Source organism: Syngnathoides biaculeatus, chromosome 16, assembly GCF_019802595.1.
Source record: "Syngnathoides biaculeatus isolate LvHL_M chromosome 16, ASM1980259v1, whole genome shotgun sequence".
NCBI classification, from domain to species: domain Eukaryota; kingdom Metazoa; phylum Chordata; class Actinopteri; order Syngnathiformes; family Syngnathidae; genus Syngnathoides; species Syngnathoides biaculeatus.
The window spans coordinates 24,530,351-24,546,911 of record NC_084655.1 but is presented as its reverse complement, the minus strand read 5'-3'; the positions used below and the strand labels follow the sequence as shown (position 1 = coordinate 24,546,911).

Below are 16,561 nucleotides of genomic sequence, written 5' to 3'. Positions count from 1 at the left end.
CTCGGACAGACGACATAAAACCTTGTGAAATGAAAAGGGGAAAATGTTTGAAATTTTACGTGAGGTTTGTGTTTGCGAGTGCGCACGAACTGGAAACGTCGCTGCCGTGCTTCGGAACTCAACCAAGCTAAATTAGCAAGCGCTAACGCTTTGCTCAACAATACTCGCTATCCAAACGAAACTTTTCAAATCTATAAATCCATTTCATGCCGATTCCACGCTACAATGTTTAGAACGATGGAGAATTGAAATCTTTTAGTTATGTGGTATTATTTATTGGCTTTCAGAGTAGATTGTGGAGGACGACGACGCAACTCCAGACAGCGTGAGACAACCTGAGATTTTGATTCTTTATGTGTGCGATTCTTGTTTTTGTTCCTTTGAAAGGGCGGCGCCACCAGATGCGATGTCGGTTGATTGCTCAACAGATAATTGTTAGCGCTGAAACAACGGCGCTACTTTTCCCCCCCGTCAACCGCGGAGGCATCAATTGGAGCGGAGGCTTTTCTTTTGAAGGAATGCTTGTAAGAGGGTGGAGCTCACTTGACCACAATTGGTTAGTTCGCACTGTGCCAAAACTTTTGGCCATGTTTCTCAACTTCAGAGGCGTCGATCTGAGAGGAGGCCTTGAGTTGTCACCATCCTCCTTTCGAGGCGACCTTCGTCGCGCTGCTGTCAGTTGAGCGCCTTGATTTGTACGAATGCTCAAAAAGGAACTGACGAAGCAGTCCCTGGTTACTTTGAAGGGAGTCGGTTTGGAGAAATACGGTCCCAAATTTCGTTTGTGCAGGTCACTTCGTTAGCAGATACGGTTCGCTACGACGGCTTCTCCCGGTCCATCGTTCCGCGAGCAAACGTGCAGGTTCAAGCTCGAGAAAAAGCCCTTCGCGTTTTCATTCTTGTTTCTCAAGTGACATTCTTCCATTTTTGTATTTTTTTTTTTTTTTGCAGTGGGAGCAGAATGAATTTGGCCTTCACGTAAATTAAGGACAGTGTCAAGTTTCACTGGGAGACAGCAGAGCGGGTCTCGGACTCGCGTGTGGCGCCAGTGTCAGGAAAAACAAAAACAAAACAGGGCCATCGTGTTCTTTAAAATCGACGTTTTACGAGGCACAAAGTATGCCAAGCGACGCGTGACTCGGTTACCAGTTGCGCCCCATGCCATCGGCAAATATTGGGAAGGCTCCGATTGCGCCCTCGCTTGAACAATTCTTTAAAAAAAAAAAGAAAACATAAAGCAAAACAAACATGCAAACAGAAAATGAGGTAATGCCTTCTAGTACAAAAAAAAAAAAAAAAAAAAAAGGAAAAGGTTCCAGAGACGCACGGATGACATATTCCAACAAAAATATGTTTAATAATATTCATGACACAAAACAAAATATATTTTAGGATCCAAAGCTGAGATGCGTAAAAAAATAGAAACAAAAAACAATTGAACCTGTTGCACAGAATTGTATTACTTCATGTACAAAAGAAAAGGATTAGATTGGGAAAGTTTCGCTCGCTGGATCATCCGAAGCGGCCAAAGAAAGTGCTCACTCGGCAAAAAGACACAAACGACCGATGAAGCATTACAACTGCTTTCAAAATAAGCCCCCCCAAAAAAAAAAAAAAAAAACAAACTGTGAAATGTCAATCAGTGGATGTTGGGGATGGGGGGGGGGGAATCATGAATAGGCGTCAAATTGTGTGAATAACGGGGAATCGGTTTCCCATAAAATGCACAGACGTCAAAGCGGAAATATGATAATAATGTTAGGCTAACTAAACTAACAAGCTCGTTTTCAACAATAAGGCCAGCTAAATTGAAAGGTAAACTATAAGATATGTGAAAAAAATTGCCATAACTTCATTAGAACAGATGATTTTTTTTGCTCTAGTTCTTGAAATTTGTTTGTATTTTTTCCTCCTGGTTGGATCACGTGAGTTTGCGTAGGTGTACCTAATATTGAGGCTGCTGAGGGTTGTCGCGACAAACCGAATCCCGAAAATGAGACGAGGGCGCGGAAACGTCGGCAACGGTCGATGCTCACATCAGATCGGGCGTCTCGGTGCCTCTCGGGCGGATGTCCCGCTTTTGGGGTTACCTGGAGACAAACACCAGCAAAAGTCACATGACGCCAAATGGCCCCTTTTTTTTTTTTTTTTTTTTTTTTTAGGCATCGGGGAGGGGCGTTCGTACTCGGTCGTGAGCGGCAGCGTCGTTTCGGTCGGGGCTCTTGTCGTACTTATGCTACCGACGACGAGTATCCCGAACGGCAAAAATCTTTGGCATCGCACATGATTTAACGGGGAGCTAATTGTGAAAGGCTCGGGGATTTGACTTCCCAAACAGGCCTAAAATGTGTCTTGTGTGTAAAAGAATTGATGTGACGATATTCACTTTGTTGATATACAGTAGTACACAAGTACTGCATCCGGAGACATTTCCAAAGTACACTTTTGCGAGCAATCGCAAGTCTCATGCTAATGCTGACGCTAACTGCTACTGACCTCGTGCTGCGACAGGCATCCAAGTCTTCCTGCAGGACGTCGGCCCTCCTCTGAAGGAAATCCACCTGCGACGCGGACACGCCTCGTCAATCCAACGTCGCAAATGGGCGACGCGTTTCGTCGGGCTCGATTCGATGAAAGGCTCGCCCGTCGAGTCCAGCGGAGTCAAGGGCGGAAGGGTCGGGGGTCATGAGACGAGGGCCCGAGGGGAAGATTACGAGGCGGCTTAGCCCAGTTTGGGCGGGTTTTATTTATCAAGTGTCTGAACAAAGTGAAAACAAACTTCACCGATGTTTACACACCGAGCGCCTTCCACCTTCAAGCACTAAAAGTCGGCCCGTAAAGGTAAAGGTTTTATGATTGACGGACCCCCGCCCCCCAACGGGTCGCGACATCATTTCCAATCACGTCGCGTTTTATCCAAAACGACGAGGGTTGAAACGCGAGCGTCAAAAGTGCAACGCTCGACGTGTTACGCCCTCGCAAAAAGAGCTTTGCGGCAGCCGATTGCGGGATTTGCTTTTGGTGTTGCCAAGTCCTGATTGGTGAGGAATGTTGCTTTTAAACCAACCGCTACACGTCGGCATCGTGCCACTCGAGGACACAAAATCGGAACGGGCCACGTGCGTCGTGGCAACAGCCCACGCGACCGAACGTGAGGCCGGAAGGTCCCACCTGAGCTTTGAGCGACGCGATGGTATCCTCCAGTTCTTGCCTGAGCTCGGCGGGAAGCAGACCTTTGATTTTGTCCTCGTACCCCTGACGCACCGCCGTGACCTGAGACGAGCGAGTGAGAGTGTGAAAGACGTCAGTCGAAAGGCCTTTGCCCGAAAAGATTTCACACAAAACTCACTGCACAAGTGCATGGACAAGCGCACTCGCCCATGAATCACGAGTTGAGCTCTTGATGGGACTTCTTAAAGCTCCTTTAAATGATGGCTTTGGTCTTTTTTTGCCTTTTCCCCTTTATAAATGGTCGGTATTTCGTCACATTCTTGTTGTCAAATCGCAAATAATTTTTGGGGTGCGAGGCGGACACCGGAAGTCGGCCGTCCACGCGGGTTCAGTTGTCACTCGATTCGGATTCTCTTCTCGATGATGTTTTGGGGGGTGGGGGTGGGGTCGTGGGGCTGCTTGCAAAAGTCACAATTTTCACAAAATCCGTTGCAACTTTCCACCCTCGGTATGAGTCGCTTTTTGTTTTTCTGCGACTCGGCTCAGCTCTCTGAATTTTTCCACGTACCGTCCGATTCTAATTCTGATTCTGCAACAGAATGAGCCGCGTGAAGGGACGGGGGGGGGGGGGGGGGCGTGACGAACCCGGTCAAAGGACGGATTCAGCTTGCCAGTCAAGGTACTGCCGTACTGTACAGAACGTGAATGGAATACACGCCAGGCGGTGTCGACTGTATCCGCAAGTTTTTGTGGCTCGGGCAGCCAAACGCACGCAGGACTCAGGCGGTCCCGCTCTATTCGTAGCTCCCTCGTCACAACAGGGGGGGGGAAGGGAGGGCACGCACGACGCCCCCCGTTGGCCGCTCACGCCCCGGCGCGGCCGACGCCGTGGCACGGAGCGGCTAAGCGACAACGCGTCGATGCAGTTCGCGCGGCGGGGGGAGGAACCCGAGGAAGTCTGTCTGGGGCCAAATTACACGTCCCGTTATAGAAGCCGAGAACGGCTTTCAAACCGACAAACACACATGAACGGAAAGCTCGGCGGGGTTCACTTATAGCAGCGGAGCGGAGCGCAAACACAGGCCGCCGGCTACAAAAGCATCTGCGCCATCCATCCGCTCGCTGACTCACTCCATTAGGCCGATGACTCCAATGGACAAACTCCCACGTCACATTCCTGCTGTTGTGCGTTCAGCAATTGGCAGATTAGCTTTCAAACGTGCTCATTTTTCTCTCTCTCTCTCTCTCTCTTTTTTTTTTTTTTAACTTTCCCAGCCCTTTGCGGCCTGTCGCATGCCGACGGCGGAGAAACGTGTCGCTGCAGCTGGTCCAAAGCGGGTCGGGTTCGGGCTCGGGAGAGGAGACGACGCGGTCGAGGTCGATGGAGTCTATGAGGAAAGTCGGTCAAAAAAAGTACAAGGACGCGCAACTTCTTGTCCATTGTGTGAATAAAACAAAGGCGCAAATGAAGAGTTGAGACGCATCCATTTTTGTTCTTTCTGTAGATTCTACAAAAATGGATGCATCTGCTTTAGTGTCTGAACTCTTCAAATGTAAACATTAATATTTTCTTCACTCTTCATCCTCACTCATCTGGCATTCGGAAAATGGAAGTCCTAACTGACCTAAAACTGGAAAAGTTCGGTCTCGTTTCATGTCAGACAGTCAAAGAAGAAGAAAAAAAAAAAAAAATTGCTCCGTCTTTTTATAGTCCCGCTGGAAAATATCTAACCCTAACCTGTCCTAGCAAAAAGAGTCCAAGTATTACCAAAGCGATGAACCGAAGCGAAGCGTGGATTTTAAGAACTGCGTCACTCTGCTGAGTGAAGCGTCGAAAAAAAGATAATAAGGTCCAAGTCGGTCGACGGTGAGGCCGCCAGCCACCGAAATCGCTGGCGCGAAGTCCAGATCGACTTTTACGGGCAAATGAGCGGATTTTCCGATCGGAGCAAAAGAAGAAGCCGCCGACTGCGGCCCGTTTCAAGACGGTTCCGACGGTTTTGAGGAGTGCCGCCACCAGCGCCTTCTCGCTGAAACGACAACATTTCATCTAAATATAGTCCTCGGATGGCGGTGCCCCGTCGCTACTGTCACGCGGCGTCGTTTGACAGCTGCGAGCGGAAAAGGAACAAGCCCGAGTCACTTTTGAGATTCCGGGGAAGTTTGTCACATCCTCGCCGAGGTTGATGTATGCTAACGAAGGCGCGCGCAAGCCGTTGCCAGGAAGACATTTTTTTGGGGACGGCTGACAAAAAAACTTGTCAGGAAAAAGGCGCTACATCAAAAAGTTTGCAACGCTTCAAACCGATCAGATCGAGCGGAGGGTGTGGGAACGGACGCGGCGGTTCCCGACATCCGTTCAGCCAAGAAAGAAGAATTTGATACGCCAGTTAAAAGTTGCTACTGAACACGCACGGGGCAGCAACACATGCAAACTGAAACACTCTCAGGCGTGCTGTTCTCTCTCTCTCCCAAATATTTTGGGTAACCTTCCACAAGCTTTTTGACAGTCCTCTGCTGTATTTGTGATGTGGACGCACTTAATCCTTAAGATTGTTGGCCCCAACCAGTTTTGGACCCAATTATTGGGACAAAGCCACTCTTGGCACACGACGTTAAGCAACGCAGACGAGCGGCGCGCGATTACCTTCTCTCGGCTCTCCAAGTCTTTGGCGAGCAGGGTCGTCTCGGAGCCGCGTAACTGCCTCTGGAGACTTTCCACCTTCTCCTGCAGGACCTGAGAAGACGGCGCGAAAGATGGAAATCGGACGGATAAGAATCGACGCACGCGGGAGTAAGTGCACAACACAGGTGTCAAAGTTAAGGCCCGAGGGCCACATTTGCAACAATATCATGAGTTTCTTGCGAAATTGAGTTTTTTTTGGTAAAGTCGAAAATCAGTTCCGAAATTACAATTTTCTTCACTTTTTTTTTTTTTTTTTTTTTAATACATCTTGCAAGCAAATGTTTTTTTTTCCCCCCACCAAGGCGCACGCCAACTGACTAAAGGGTCCCGCAGTGCGCAGTTTTCACGAGGAGCTAAAACGTGGGCCAGCGGTTTTGGAGTTGCGATGGCGAAACACAACAAAGGCTCCTCGTGAATTCCGCAAAGTAATCGAGTACGATGCACACGTGCGATGATTTATGTTGGACGTTGCTTTTGAGCGACTTGGACCGGCGTTATTGGAGTGGTCCCGCCCGCTTAGTCCTTGTAACATTTTGGTTTCCTGCATTCACGTTGGGCTGCTCGAAAATAATCACATCATTATAGAGGAAGTAGACACAAAAAGGAAGGAAGAGCCTCCTCTCGTCAGGAAAGACTTTGTACCAAATTGGGCCGGGCCATCTGGTCCAGGCCAGGATGGCCCGGTTTAAGATCGGGACTCTCCGGGGGGGGGGGGCGCATTTTCGCCGATACAGGAACATCCTCCCTACCAAAAAAAGAAAAGTTTCAATCACCCGTCTATGACTTCCTCAAATAATGAAAGACAAAAGAAAGAAGGAAAGGAAAAGTGATCCAACCCAATTGCGCCCCGTGTTGACGATGTCAAAAGCGGAATTAGCGCAAAACTGACCTCGCTAGCGAAGATGAGGGCAGAAACTCTTTCCCCGAAATTGTCATCGATTCTTTCTATTCCATTTGTGCGTCACGTTTGATTGAAAAGTTAGCTCAGGCGAGGAAGTTTTTTTTTCCCTTTTGGCTTCCTTGAACTTTGTCGTACGCATCGTTGGGACAGACGTGCAGTTTTTTGGCAGCGTTTGATTCCCCTGCCTTGCCCGCCAACGCTGGCCAGCGCTAAACACCTTTCACGTCACGGTTAGCGGTGACTTTCGGTTCTCGACAAAGTCCGCTAGCGATGCTTAAAACTTTGACCATGAGAAAAAAAAAAATGCGCCGTGCGTACTGCGAAACTTCATGCACTCGGTCGCCTACACTTACAGCAAGGTTATTAGTTGCAGATTATTGATCAAAGACAGTTTCAGTGTTGGGGGTGGGGTGGGGGGTGGGGGGCCTGTTTAAGAGCTTGTAACGGCTCGTAAAGACTTTGGCAGGCAGTGCGTCGGTTTTTGGGGCAGGATGTGTTTATTTGCTGGAGCAGAGATTGAAGCAGGCGAGCCTTTTTTGAACACCAGTACCAGTACGAGTAGCGTGGTAGTACTTACTGAGTGTTCAAAGAGACAAGTTGTATGGATGGAAAGTGATGTCAATACTTTAAGCCACGGTAACACATTTTCAATAGCACCTGCGTACAGGAAAAACAAATATTTCCTGAAATGCTTGAACTAACATATATGACACATCCAATCTTACAAACTGTTCTTCAAGACTAAATTCAAATATAGAGCTAAAAAGTGAAATACAACTGAAATGTTTCAGATACGACTAGATGGGAGCAAAAAACAAAAACCCCAAAAATTCACCAATGGCCGCACAATCCAACTGATACGAAAACAAAAGTAAGGGACTTGTGTGCAGATTTCCATTGGAGAAATGGAAATGATAATCAATTTATTGAGTTCGCTTGGATAGGCTACCATTGTGAGGATAAGCAGCGAGGATGTATATTGTTATTGAAGTTTTCCTCTGTTGTACCACGTGGTGGCATCCGAAAAAAGAAAAAAAACACAAAAAAAGCCTGAAAGACGTGCGTGCGTGCGTGCGTCCGTCCGTCCGTTTTTAGCTCAGCAAATATTTGCGGCAAACTTCCTGAAAGTTGCGGCGATGTTCCAAAGGGCGTTGGAATTTGGTTGCGCTGCATTTGTTCGCAGGGCAAAACGAAAAGCAGACGCCACATTTTGTTTGTGACGTGACATTTTTTTCCTCTTTCCGTGCGCCGTCGCGCTCTTTGATCGTTCGCGAAAACCCAAAACGCTTGCTGGCCTTCCCGTCATGCCGCGCAGGGCTCCAAACGTCATTCGCGGATGGATGGACAGACTTCTTGAAAAAAGGAGCTGCTGTTTCCCGTCTGGGGCTTCTTAATCGGGCTACGTTGCAGCCGGCCGCGACCGTTGCCGGCGATGGCGTCACGCGATTTTGTTTAGCGAGAATCAAAAGGAAAACATCAAGGAGGAGCGCCAGGATGCCGGCCACTGTTAGGTGCAACATTTGCAGGGGATGGAAAAATGTGAAAAATCTTGTGAGACTCCAAACCGACACATGCGTTTGCTTTTTCTTTGGATTTTGAATGATGCCAGGACAGAACGCACGTGTGTGACGATAACGGCAAAAATGGAACTGCGCGCAAAATCAGAACGCTTGTGGGCGTCATGGGCGCCCAGTGCAAAAGTCAAATTTGTTTTGGCCCCGGTCAAAATGTGTGTTCATGAAGGGGAACGTCGGCTTATTCAATCATCCATCTGAGATTTTTACCGTATTGCGCAATTTTATGGCAATTATTTTCCCGCACGGACTCACGTAACAGTTGACAAGTGACAGGAAAGGAAGACAACGTCCAATGTTTGGGACCGTTTGACAATTAGGATAAAACTCGACTACACGACTGGAAGTAAATGTTGTTAGCTCAGCTAACGCCACAAATTAGAATAGTAATCTCTCGAAAATTGACGACTTTCAATCGCTTGGTTGAACAAACGTGAGCGTGAACCAAATCAAACACGCGAGCAGCACATTCATACGCTTGCTGCGACAACAACAAACAAAATCTAAACTGGCAAACGGTGAGCCAACGAACGTCTCGTCAGCAAAAGCCAACTGTACGCTCTCATTCGCCCGGAAACCATTTTGAAGTTGAGGCATTCCTAAGTCACAATACGAAACGGAGAAAATGGAACTTGAAAGCCTGCCGCGTTTGTTCCTTGCAAAGATAAAAAAAAAAAAAAACTCGTTTCAAAATGTTGGCCTCTTTTTACACTTGACAGTTCCCAATGTTCCGACGTTCCATGCAATATCGCCCGTCCCGCTCATAAATATTACCGTCACTGATGACTTTTATGACGAAAAAGTGTCATGTCATTATTGTCGCGTGACGGGGCGCAGCAGCAGCGCAAAAAAAGTCCCCCGTTTCGCCAGTTTTACCACCTTTGCCTGGCAGCGGCGGGCGTTATTGCGCAAGCGTCTCACGCGGCGGATCAAAGGGACGGCGGTGGCCTCAGGGCGTCATTTTACGTGCCGCGTAAAGCGAAAAGTTGACTGACAGCTTGTAAACATCGGCGTGGATGCTGCCGAGCGAGCGTTTACTCGGGCCTCCTTTTGGGGGGGGCCATTTCCGGGGCTCGCAACTTTGCTACGTGTCGATTCCGACAAATGAGCGAGACAAAATGGCCGGCGATGAATCGCAATCTCCCCCCCCTACAGCGCGATGGCGGGAAGACGTTATCGCGCGAAGCCATCTCAAAAGCAAACACCTGCGCCAGATAAAACAAACCTGGGCGGTGGCGTGTCGCAAAAAGCGATAAGGGGACGGACGGCGGCGCCCAAAAAGAGTTGAGTGACGCGGATGCTAACGGCTTCCCTCGCGAATGCCGCTCAGTACGTTGATACCGAATTGGAGTTGGCAGGAAAGTATCCGGCGGGACGGTCGGCACCGGCGTCGATCGCGGCCCGAGCCCAAAGCGAGACCCCAAATAACACCCCCCCCCCACCACCACCACCACCACCACTTCCCGGCCTCATCTTTGCAATCCAAGCGCTTCCCGTCATCCATTGCCGTTTTTGCAGGTCTTCTGGGAAGTCTGCCTTTCTCGCTGGTGTCACGTTTTGCCCCTTTCATGTGGCGTCTGCATTTATGCTCTTCAAAAACATCTCTGAGGCTTGACGTCATTCCAATAATAGAGACTAATCGGGAGTAAAAATCGGCCCCCGATGAATCAGACGGTGGAAATGTTGAGCTGGAGCGCCAGACGGACGTGATAGATAGTCACGATGTACACGGCGCGCCATATTTAGCCCAATAAACGATGGCTACAGATAATCGTGCGTGTTGCGTCTGTTTCCATAGTAACTTTCCCCAAAACAGATTCCGCTTGACGTGTTACACTCGTGCCTTTATTGACAGCTCTTTTCGATGCCTATTTGTTGTCATAAACGCACGTATATTGTGTACATCATCACGGAATACTTGCACCCTTGCAGGACAATCGAGAATGTTGAAACGCTTCGTGTGGTTTGCGCTTCGGCGCGTCCGGATGCTCGCCGCGATACGGTCCTTGTCTGCCGTGCGGGTCGGGATCGTCGGGAAGCGGGACGATCCCGGTTCCTGCCACAAAAGTGGACTGAGAGAAACGGAAGAGACCACAACGCTGGCGAAAATCCGAAATGCGAGAAACGAATCCACCTTTGTGCACCGCACACTGGTCGTCTGAACTTGGAGTTGCATTCATATTCATATAATCTCCAAAATGCAGAGAAGTCAATACAGCGGCAAACGCAGTTTTTTTTCCCCCCTCACATTCACATTTGTTTGAATTTAGTTCTGTTTTGTTTTTTTTCGGGCAGGGACCAACCCAAGCGACGCTGAGAAACACGTTTATCGCTGCTTATTCAAGAACGTTTTGTGCAAAACAAACAACATTTCCAATGGCCGCCATTCCACCCGCCGATGCCCCGCAAATCGAGGGGGTCCGCTTACTTGTTGTCAGTTGGTCTTCTTCTACGTGACGTGTCGAATGTGGCACGTCTTTTGAGATAAAAGCAACCACTGCAAACGGAAGCAGCTTGTGCCGAGCCGAGTTGAGGTGTTGTTGCGCGCTGGAAAAACAGCACAAGTCAATTTTATGGCACAACAACCTGCCCAAAAACTTCTTTTTGGTGCTTTAAAAAGCTAAAACCAGCTTTTGAGATATTGTGACAACGGGAAGTGGGGTGGGGGGGGGGGGGGGGTCCTCGTTTTTCAAGGCCGCAATTGCTGCACAATCAACCAGGTTGTCGGGTGGCATAAGAATACGCGATCATGTGGTACAAGATGACATATTTGATTATCGCTGTCTTTATCTTTTTTTCCTCTCTTATTGTTTGCCTTATATACACTGCAGATTTCAAAATTTGAATGCACTGATCTAAGACAATACCCAAAACGTAAAAAGATTTGACACAATTTTCACTTGTTAAAGCTTAAAAAAAAAAAAAAAAAAAAACAGAAAACTGCCCAGGATCAACTTTTCTTTGTTTCAACTGCTAGCAAAAGCGTCGCCGCTGTTGCTCAGTGACGTTCCTGAAAAGTTCTGCAACCAGTCAGTCAGCTCACACGCAGTATTTGGTGGGTTGCGAACGCGAGAACCGGACCGATACGCGGTTCCGTCAGCGACAGAACAACGAAGCCGCTCGACTCACGGCCACGCGAGCGGGTACGGGCACGCAATCGCACCGACAGCTTGAGAAACGTCAAACAAAATAGGAGCGATAACGGCTCAAACGGGCGCTGGTGTGATCGCTGGCTGCGTTTTGTACACAAACATTTTGGATTTTGGGCTTTTCCTGGGTGGTCTCCTTCCTCGCCGCAGATAAGCCCGGCGAGCGGAGGAAAAGCAACAGAAGGCAGGAGCGGAGGAGGAGGAGGAGGTAAAGAAAAATGCCAGAGGCCTCTTTAAACTCGGCTGTTTTGTTAGGTGGGGGGGGGGGGGGGGCTTCTATTTGCAGCCTGCTGTCAGAAGTTTCTCCCAAAGTCTGGATTAAAGAGATCCTCTAATGACACTGAGGCTGCAGCGAGGGAAGAAGAAGAAAACGAAGAAAACGCCAATGCCTCCAGCCACACGCATTAGACGAGGAGCAGACGTGCACATAAAGTACACGCTGCAAAAAAAAAAAAAAAAAAAAGAAAAGAGAAAGGATGTAAAGTATGAACTGCAAAAAGTATGAAAAGTATGGACTGCACACACGCACACGCTAGTCGATGCTCAACTATTCGGCTTGTAAATAATGAACGAGGCGCTAACCTCAAGGAGAGACGGACGGAGAGACTCGCTTTTAACTGCACTTTTTAAGGAAAGGTAAGGGGGGGGGCTGCGGGAGGGGGGCGGAGGTCTCCCTCCCGAGGCGTTCGAGGGGAGAAACTTCTGCTCTCCGTCTGCAGCACAATACCAGGCCGTCAATATTTCCCTTCAAGTGTTTCGGCCAAAAAGAAAAAGCCTGTTGCGACGCCGCTGATGAAAATAGTCGGCCGATCACGGCGTTGCGAGGCGAGCGACGGCCACGAGGGGAACGCGCTGTTCTCTCTCTCAGCTGTTGCTGAGAGCAACAGTAGAAAGAGAATAAGAAAGCCGTCTGAAATATGCAGCACATGCCTGCCTGCCTGCCTGCCTGCCTGCCTGCCTGCGCGGCCGCCCTGCAACGTTTTCTTGTCTCAGGTTTTTATCCGGCAGTCAGTCCAGGACTCAACGGATGCTGCGGAAGTTGAGCAAAAGCACTGCGGGCTAAAAAGACTTGCTAATACTTCAAAAACGATGTTTTTCCAATTCAGTTCACAGTGGAAGGTGTCGCCGTCTGTCGGTCCGTAACCGTGTCGAGCCCGCGGCCCGCTGGAGCGATGCGCCCAGAAAACGGTTTCCGAGGACTTCACCGTATCATTTTCGCCATCCTTAAGATGAATAGCTAACATTTGATAAAGCTCGGCATGCGTGTGTGCCAGCGGAGCTCCTGGCGCTGAGCTGGCCAATCAAAACGCATCCTCTCTTCACGTGACTTGAAGATGGCGGAAAGATGGAGAAATGCACGAAATCATGGTCTGCTCATTCCTTCTAACCGATTTATTACTGGAAGTTTTGTCTCAAGGACAATATGGTCGCTTCGGTGTCTTCCAAGGAGTTGAAACACGACACTCCACGGAATTAACAGTCGATCACGTCACGATGCAACTTCAAAGATCGAGATTGTAAACGTGCAAAGGCCGAGAACAATGAAATATTGAATTGTTGCACTCGCATTCGAGACTTTTTCACCGCGTCGAGCTAACACGGGTACCAAGCGCCCGAACCCCTGCAGTGGCCATTCCGTGCAATTGCAACTTCCTTACCGGTAACCCGAACCCCATTTCTATTTTTACGGCGTGCAAAGTAAAAAACTTCCCCCGTCAAGTGTTGTTATGTTATTTGGGCGACAGCGTCTCTGCCACGTGGCCCCACGCGTGGCAGCTGCCACCGGCTCGGTCCGGCGAACGTTGCGGGGATTCAAATCTGGCAGGCTTGTTCACAATATTCTTCTCTGTTGTTTAGGTGCCTTTTGAGGAACGTGTGACTCCTCAAGGACGGCTGAAGAAGGCTTGTGTGGTTTCATGAGTCATTTCCTTTTGTCGTCTGCGATGGTCCCAGTGAGTCGTTCCACTTCCCACGTTCCCGCTCAGCATCCTGGAATCTTATCCCTCCGGCTGCTACTTCCACCCCCTCCGCCCGATACGCGGATCAAACGCGGCCGGGAAGCCCTCGCTCGCGGCCGGAAGAGCCGTCGATCCGCCGACGTGCGCGTCAGTGTTAGGGCGGGCGGGCGAGCGCTAACCGATACGCGAAGCCAGTCAAAGGCCGATGACGTCGGATGTCAGACGCCTTTTGCTGACAGCGGCGTGGACGAGGAAATCAAACGCATGTTCGTGTTAAAACCAGCACTTGGAAAACCTCAACGAGACTCGGGCAAACGTGTTAACAATGTGAGCGAGCACGGAGGCCTTGGAAAAATAGAATTGCCGTCCGCCTTTTGTGGCCTGGTTTTCGGGAAAGCTTTTTGCTTGCCTTTTGACACTCCAGTAAACCCTGGTTTAGCGTGGGGGTTAGTAAGTAAGTTTCTTTCGGCTTGTCCCTTTCGGGGTCGCCACAGCGTGTCATCTCAGATGGACGCACATATACATGTTTGGCACAATTTTTACGCCGGATGCCCTTCCTGACGCAACCCTTCTCAGGGAGTGGAGGCCCCAGTGGGATACGAACCCACAACCCCTGGTTTACCAAACCAGTGCTCTAAACCACTGAGCTGCAGGGCCTCCGTTTAGCGTGGGGGTTACCCTCGACAAAATCCCCGCAGTCAATGATTTATTACATGACTATATAAATGTAGCAGTTTCACATTTGCTTTCAACGTTTTGCTTCTGCGGGTATCCGGCGCACCTGTTCTTGATCCACTTTTGCTGTTTCGTCGTCCATATTTTCGACGCCCTCAGAAACGAGTGCATGCTATATAAATATGTATAGCGCGAGCCGCAGCCGCCGCAACGAGCCCGCTCAGATTGTTTGCCCGCGCCGCAGGAAGCCTTCATTAGGGCTAACCGCGACACGGCACGGCGGCAACAATCTGTGACGTGTTCCCGGAGTTACCCTCAGAGGACGGCACGACGGTCAGCGCGGCGTCACCCGGAGGACGGCGAGAGACGACCTTGCCTTTGACGAGCGCGGCGGGCGGGAATGGACCTGCATCAAAAAGGTGCGCGCCAACCACAATATACACACAGACTAGTACACGCGTGGGCGCGTGGAGACGAGGGCGCTAACTCAAAGCCGACGGAGAAGACCCACGGAAGACGAGACTTCAGTGAGCGCGGACGGCAGGCTGGAAAAAACACCGGGAAAAAGACAACAGCGGCGCCGATCAAAGCCCGAGCGGGTGACACCGCGGGCGGAGGGCCGTTGTTTATTCACCAGCCACCTTCTTCCCTTTTGGCGAGACGAGGCCGAGCGTGTGGGAAGGGTTCGCCGAGGCAGTCCCACAAACTGACCTTGAGCTCACCTTTCACTTGGCCAGGGGAACGCCGCTTAGACTGAGGCTAAGAAACCAATAAGATAGAAGCTTGCCAAATGTTGACATTTTTTGTGTCCTCCTCCAAAAATTGCCATCTCCAAGTACAAAGCTTCTCACGTGCGTACTTTCAGTATCAGCTCGAAAAGGGACCGGATGACGTTCAAAGGCTGATCTCACCCCCAAAATGTATTGAAGAAGCGCAGAAATATTGGATTCCAGTGCAGCAGCAGCAGCAGCAAAACATCTTCATCTGGGGATTATCCCAACTCCCACGACGTTATTTTCCCCACCTTTCATCGTCCGAAGACCTTCGCGAGCCTCGGAACTGGAAAGGGGTGACACACTGCTCGTCTTCAACTCGCAAAATATGAAATACGAACACGCACGCGTGTCCTGAAATGTTTCGTGAGTGTTAAGTGAACCCAGATGAAAAGGCAACGTGCGATCGGCTCCTTCGTCGCAAATCTTTCTCGCGCCTCTGAAAACCAAATCGTCAGCTGAGTCAGCATCGCGAGCGCCGTTGGGCAAAACCTGTTTGGATCTTTCATCTGCTCCGGTCAGCATTTATGCCGCATTTTCATGCAATCATTGATGCCACGGTAAATGATAAATAGGAAAGACAGCCGTGTCCCATATGCCTTTGTATACTTTCCTCAGTTAGCGGGAAATTATGTGTAAATCAAATTATGATAAGCAATACTGGTTAGATCGTCAGCCTCGCGGTTCCGAGGACCCGGTTTGAATCCCGGCCCCGCCGGCGTGGAGTTTGCGTGTTCTCCCCGTGCCCGCGTGTTTTTTTTTTTTTTGCCGCTTTGCCATCAGGGCTACGAAGTGTGAACAAATTTGGCAGTTCGGGAGAGGGAAAACGCTCGGGCCTGAAAGGGGAGATCTGCAGATGTCTCAAGGGAAGTCTCACAGACAGGCGAGGTTTGTGTTTGGGAACACGTTCCTGATCCCAGACACAACAAGTCTTTATTTGGCCAGCCACACCCAACCAACCGCCACCGCGTCCCCGTCCCCGTCGCCTTCCCTCGGGCACCGAGCGGAGAAAAGCGGCAGCCAAAGACTCGACTCCGCAGACTGAGAAACCAAGTCAACCAGGTTCTTCCGAGCCTCAACCTCGTTTATCGCTCAAGGCTGAGCGGAGGGATTTTGGTTCGGATGACAAAACCCGCCAACGCCAAGAGCGTTCCGCTTCACGACGCTGAAGGTTGGGAAGTAAACGGGCCGCAGACGGACACTACGGAGGCTCGCGAGCCGCCATCGAGACGACAAGGCACACGCGTGCTCAGTGTGCGCCTGGACAAAAAAAAAAAAAAAAAAAAAACCACATGCGAACGCTCCACAAAAGTCAAAACCAGACAAAGTCGCTCTTCTCGCTACTCGGAAATCAACGTGGACCGGTAAGAGAAGAACTTCCTTTGGCAGGCTTAAAGACGGCGCGGCGGCGGCTCGCGCTCACCTCGGTGGCCTGCTCGGCCCGCCGGGTCAGATTCTCCCTGTCTTGCGCCCACCGACGGTCGGCCTCCTCGCGCTGCCTCATCATCGCCCGCTGCAGACCGACGGCTTCCTCCTTGGAGATGCGCACCGACTGCCGGAGCTCGGCGATGACCTGGAGAGGGGGGGTCAGATATAGCGTCGCTAATACGGCCGGACGGAAAAAGAACCCAGCGTGGTCACGGAAATGAAATTCAAAATAACCAATGAAAATAA

The 16,561-nt window shown here is 50.0% G+C and overlaps 1 protein-coding gene across 9 annotated transcripts in view; it reads right to left on the bottom strand.

Moving 5' to 3' along the window:
• Nucleotides 1-1,337: 1,337 nt before the first annotated feature.
• cep112 (centrosomal protein 112) overlaps nucleotides 1,338-16,561 on the bottom strand; it is a 68,601-nt gene continuing 53,377 nt past the window's right edge. For 7 of the 9 annotated variants that reach the window (XM_061847345.1, XM_061847348.1, XM_061847347.1 and 4 more), the window contains 6 exons: nucleotides 16,311-16,460; nucleotides 10,761-10,879; nucleotides 5,819-5,908; nucleotides 3,172-3,273; nucleotides 2,497-2,561; nucleotides 1,338-2,090 (listed from right to left, as the gene is read on the bottom strand). In XM_061847345.1, the coding sequence (XP_061703329.1) occupies nucleotides 2,038-2,090; nucleotides 2,497-2,561; nucleotides 3,172-3,273; nucleotides 5,819-5,908; nucleotides 10,761-10,879; nucleotides 16,311-16,460 (579 nt within the window). In that variant the 3' untranslated portion in view covers nucleotides 1,338-2,037. Of the gene's footprint in view, nucleotides 2,091-2,496; nucleotides 2,562-3,171; nucleotides 3,274-5,818; nucleotides 5,909-10,760; nucleotides 10,880-16,310; nucleotides 16,461-16,561 lie in introns of those variants that run through there. The other 2 variants (XM_061847350.1, XR_009798959.1) reach the window with 2 other exon arrangements.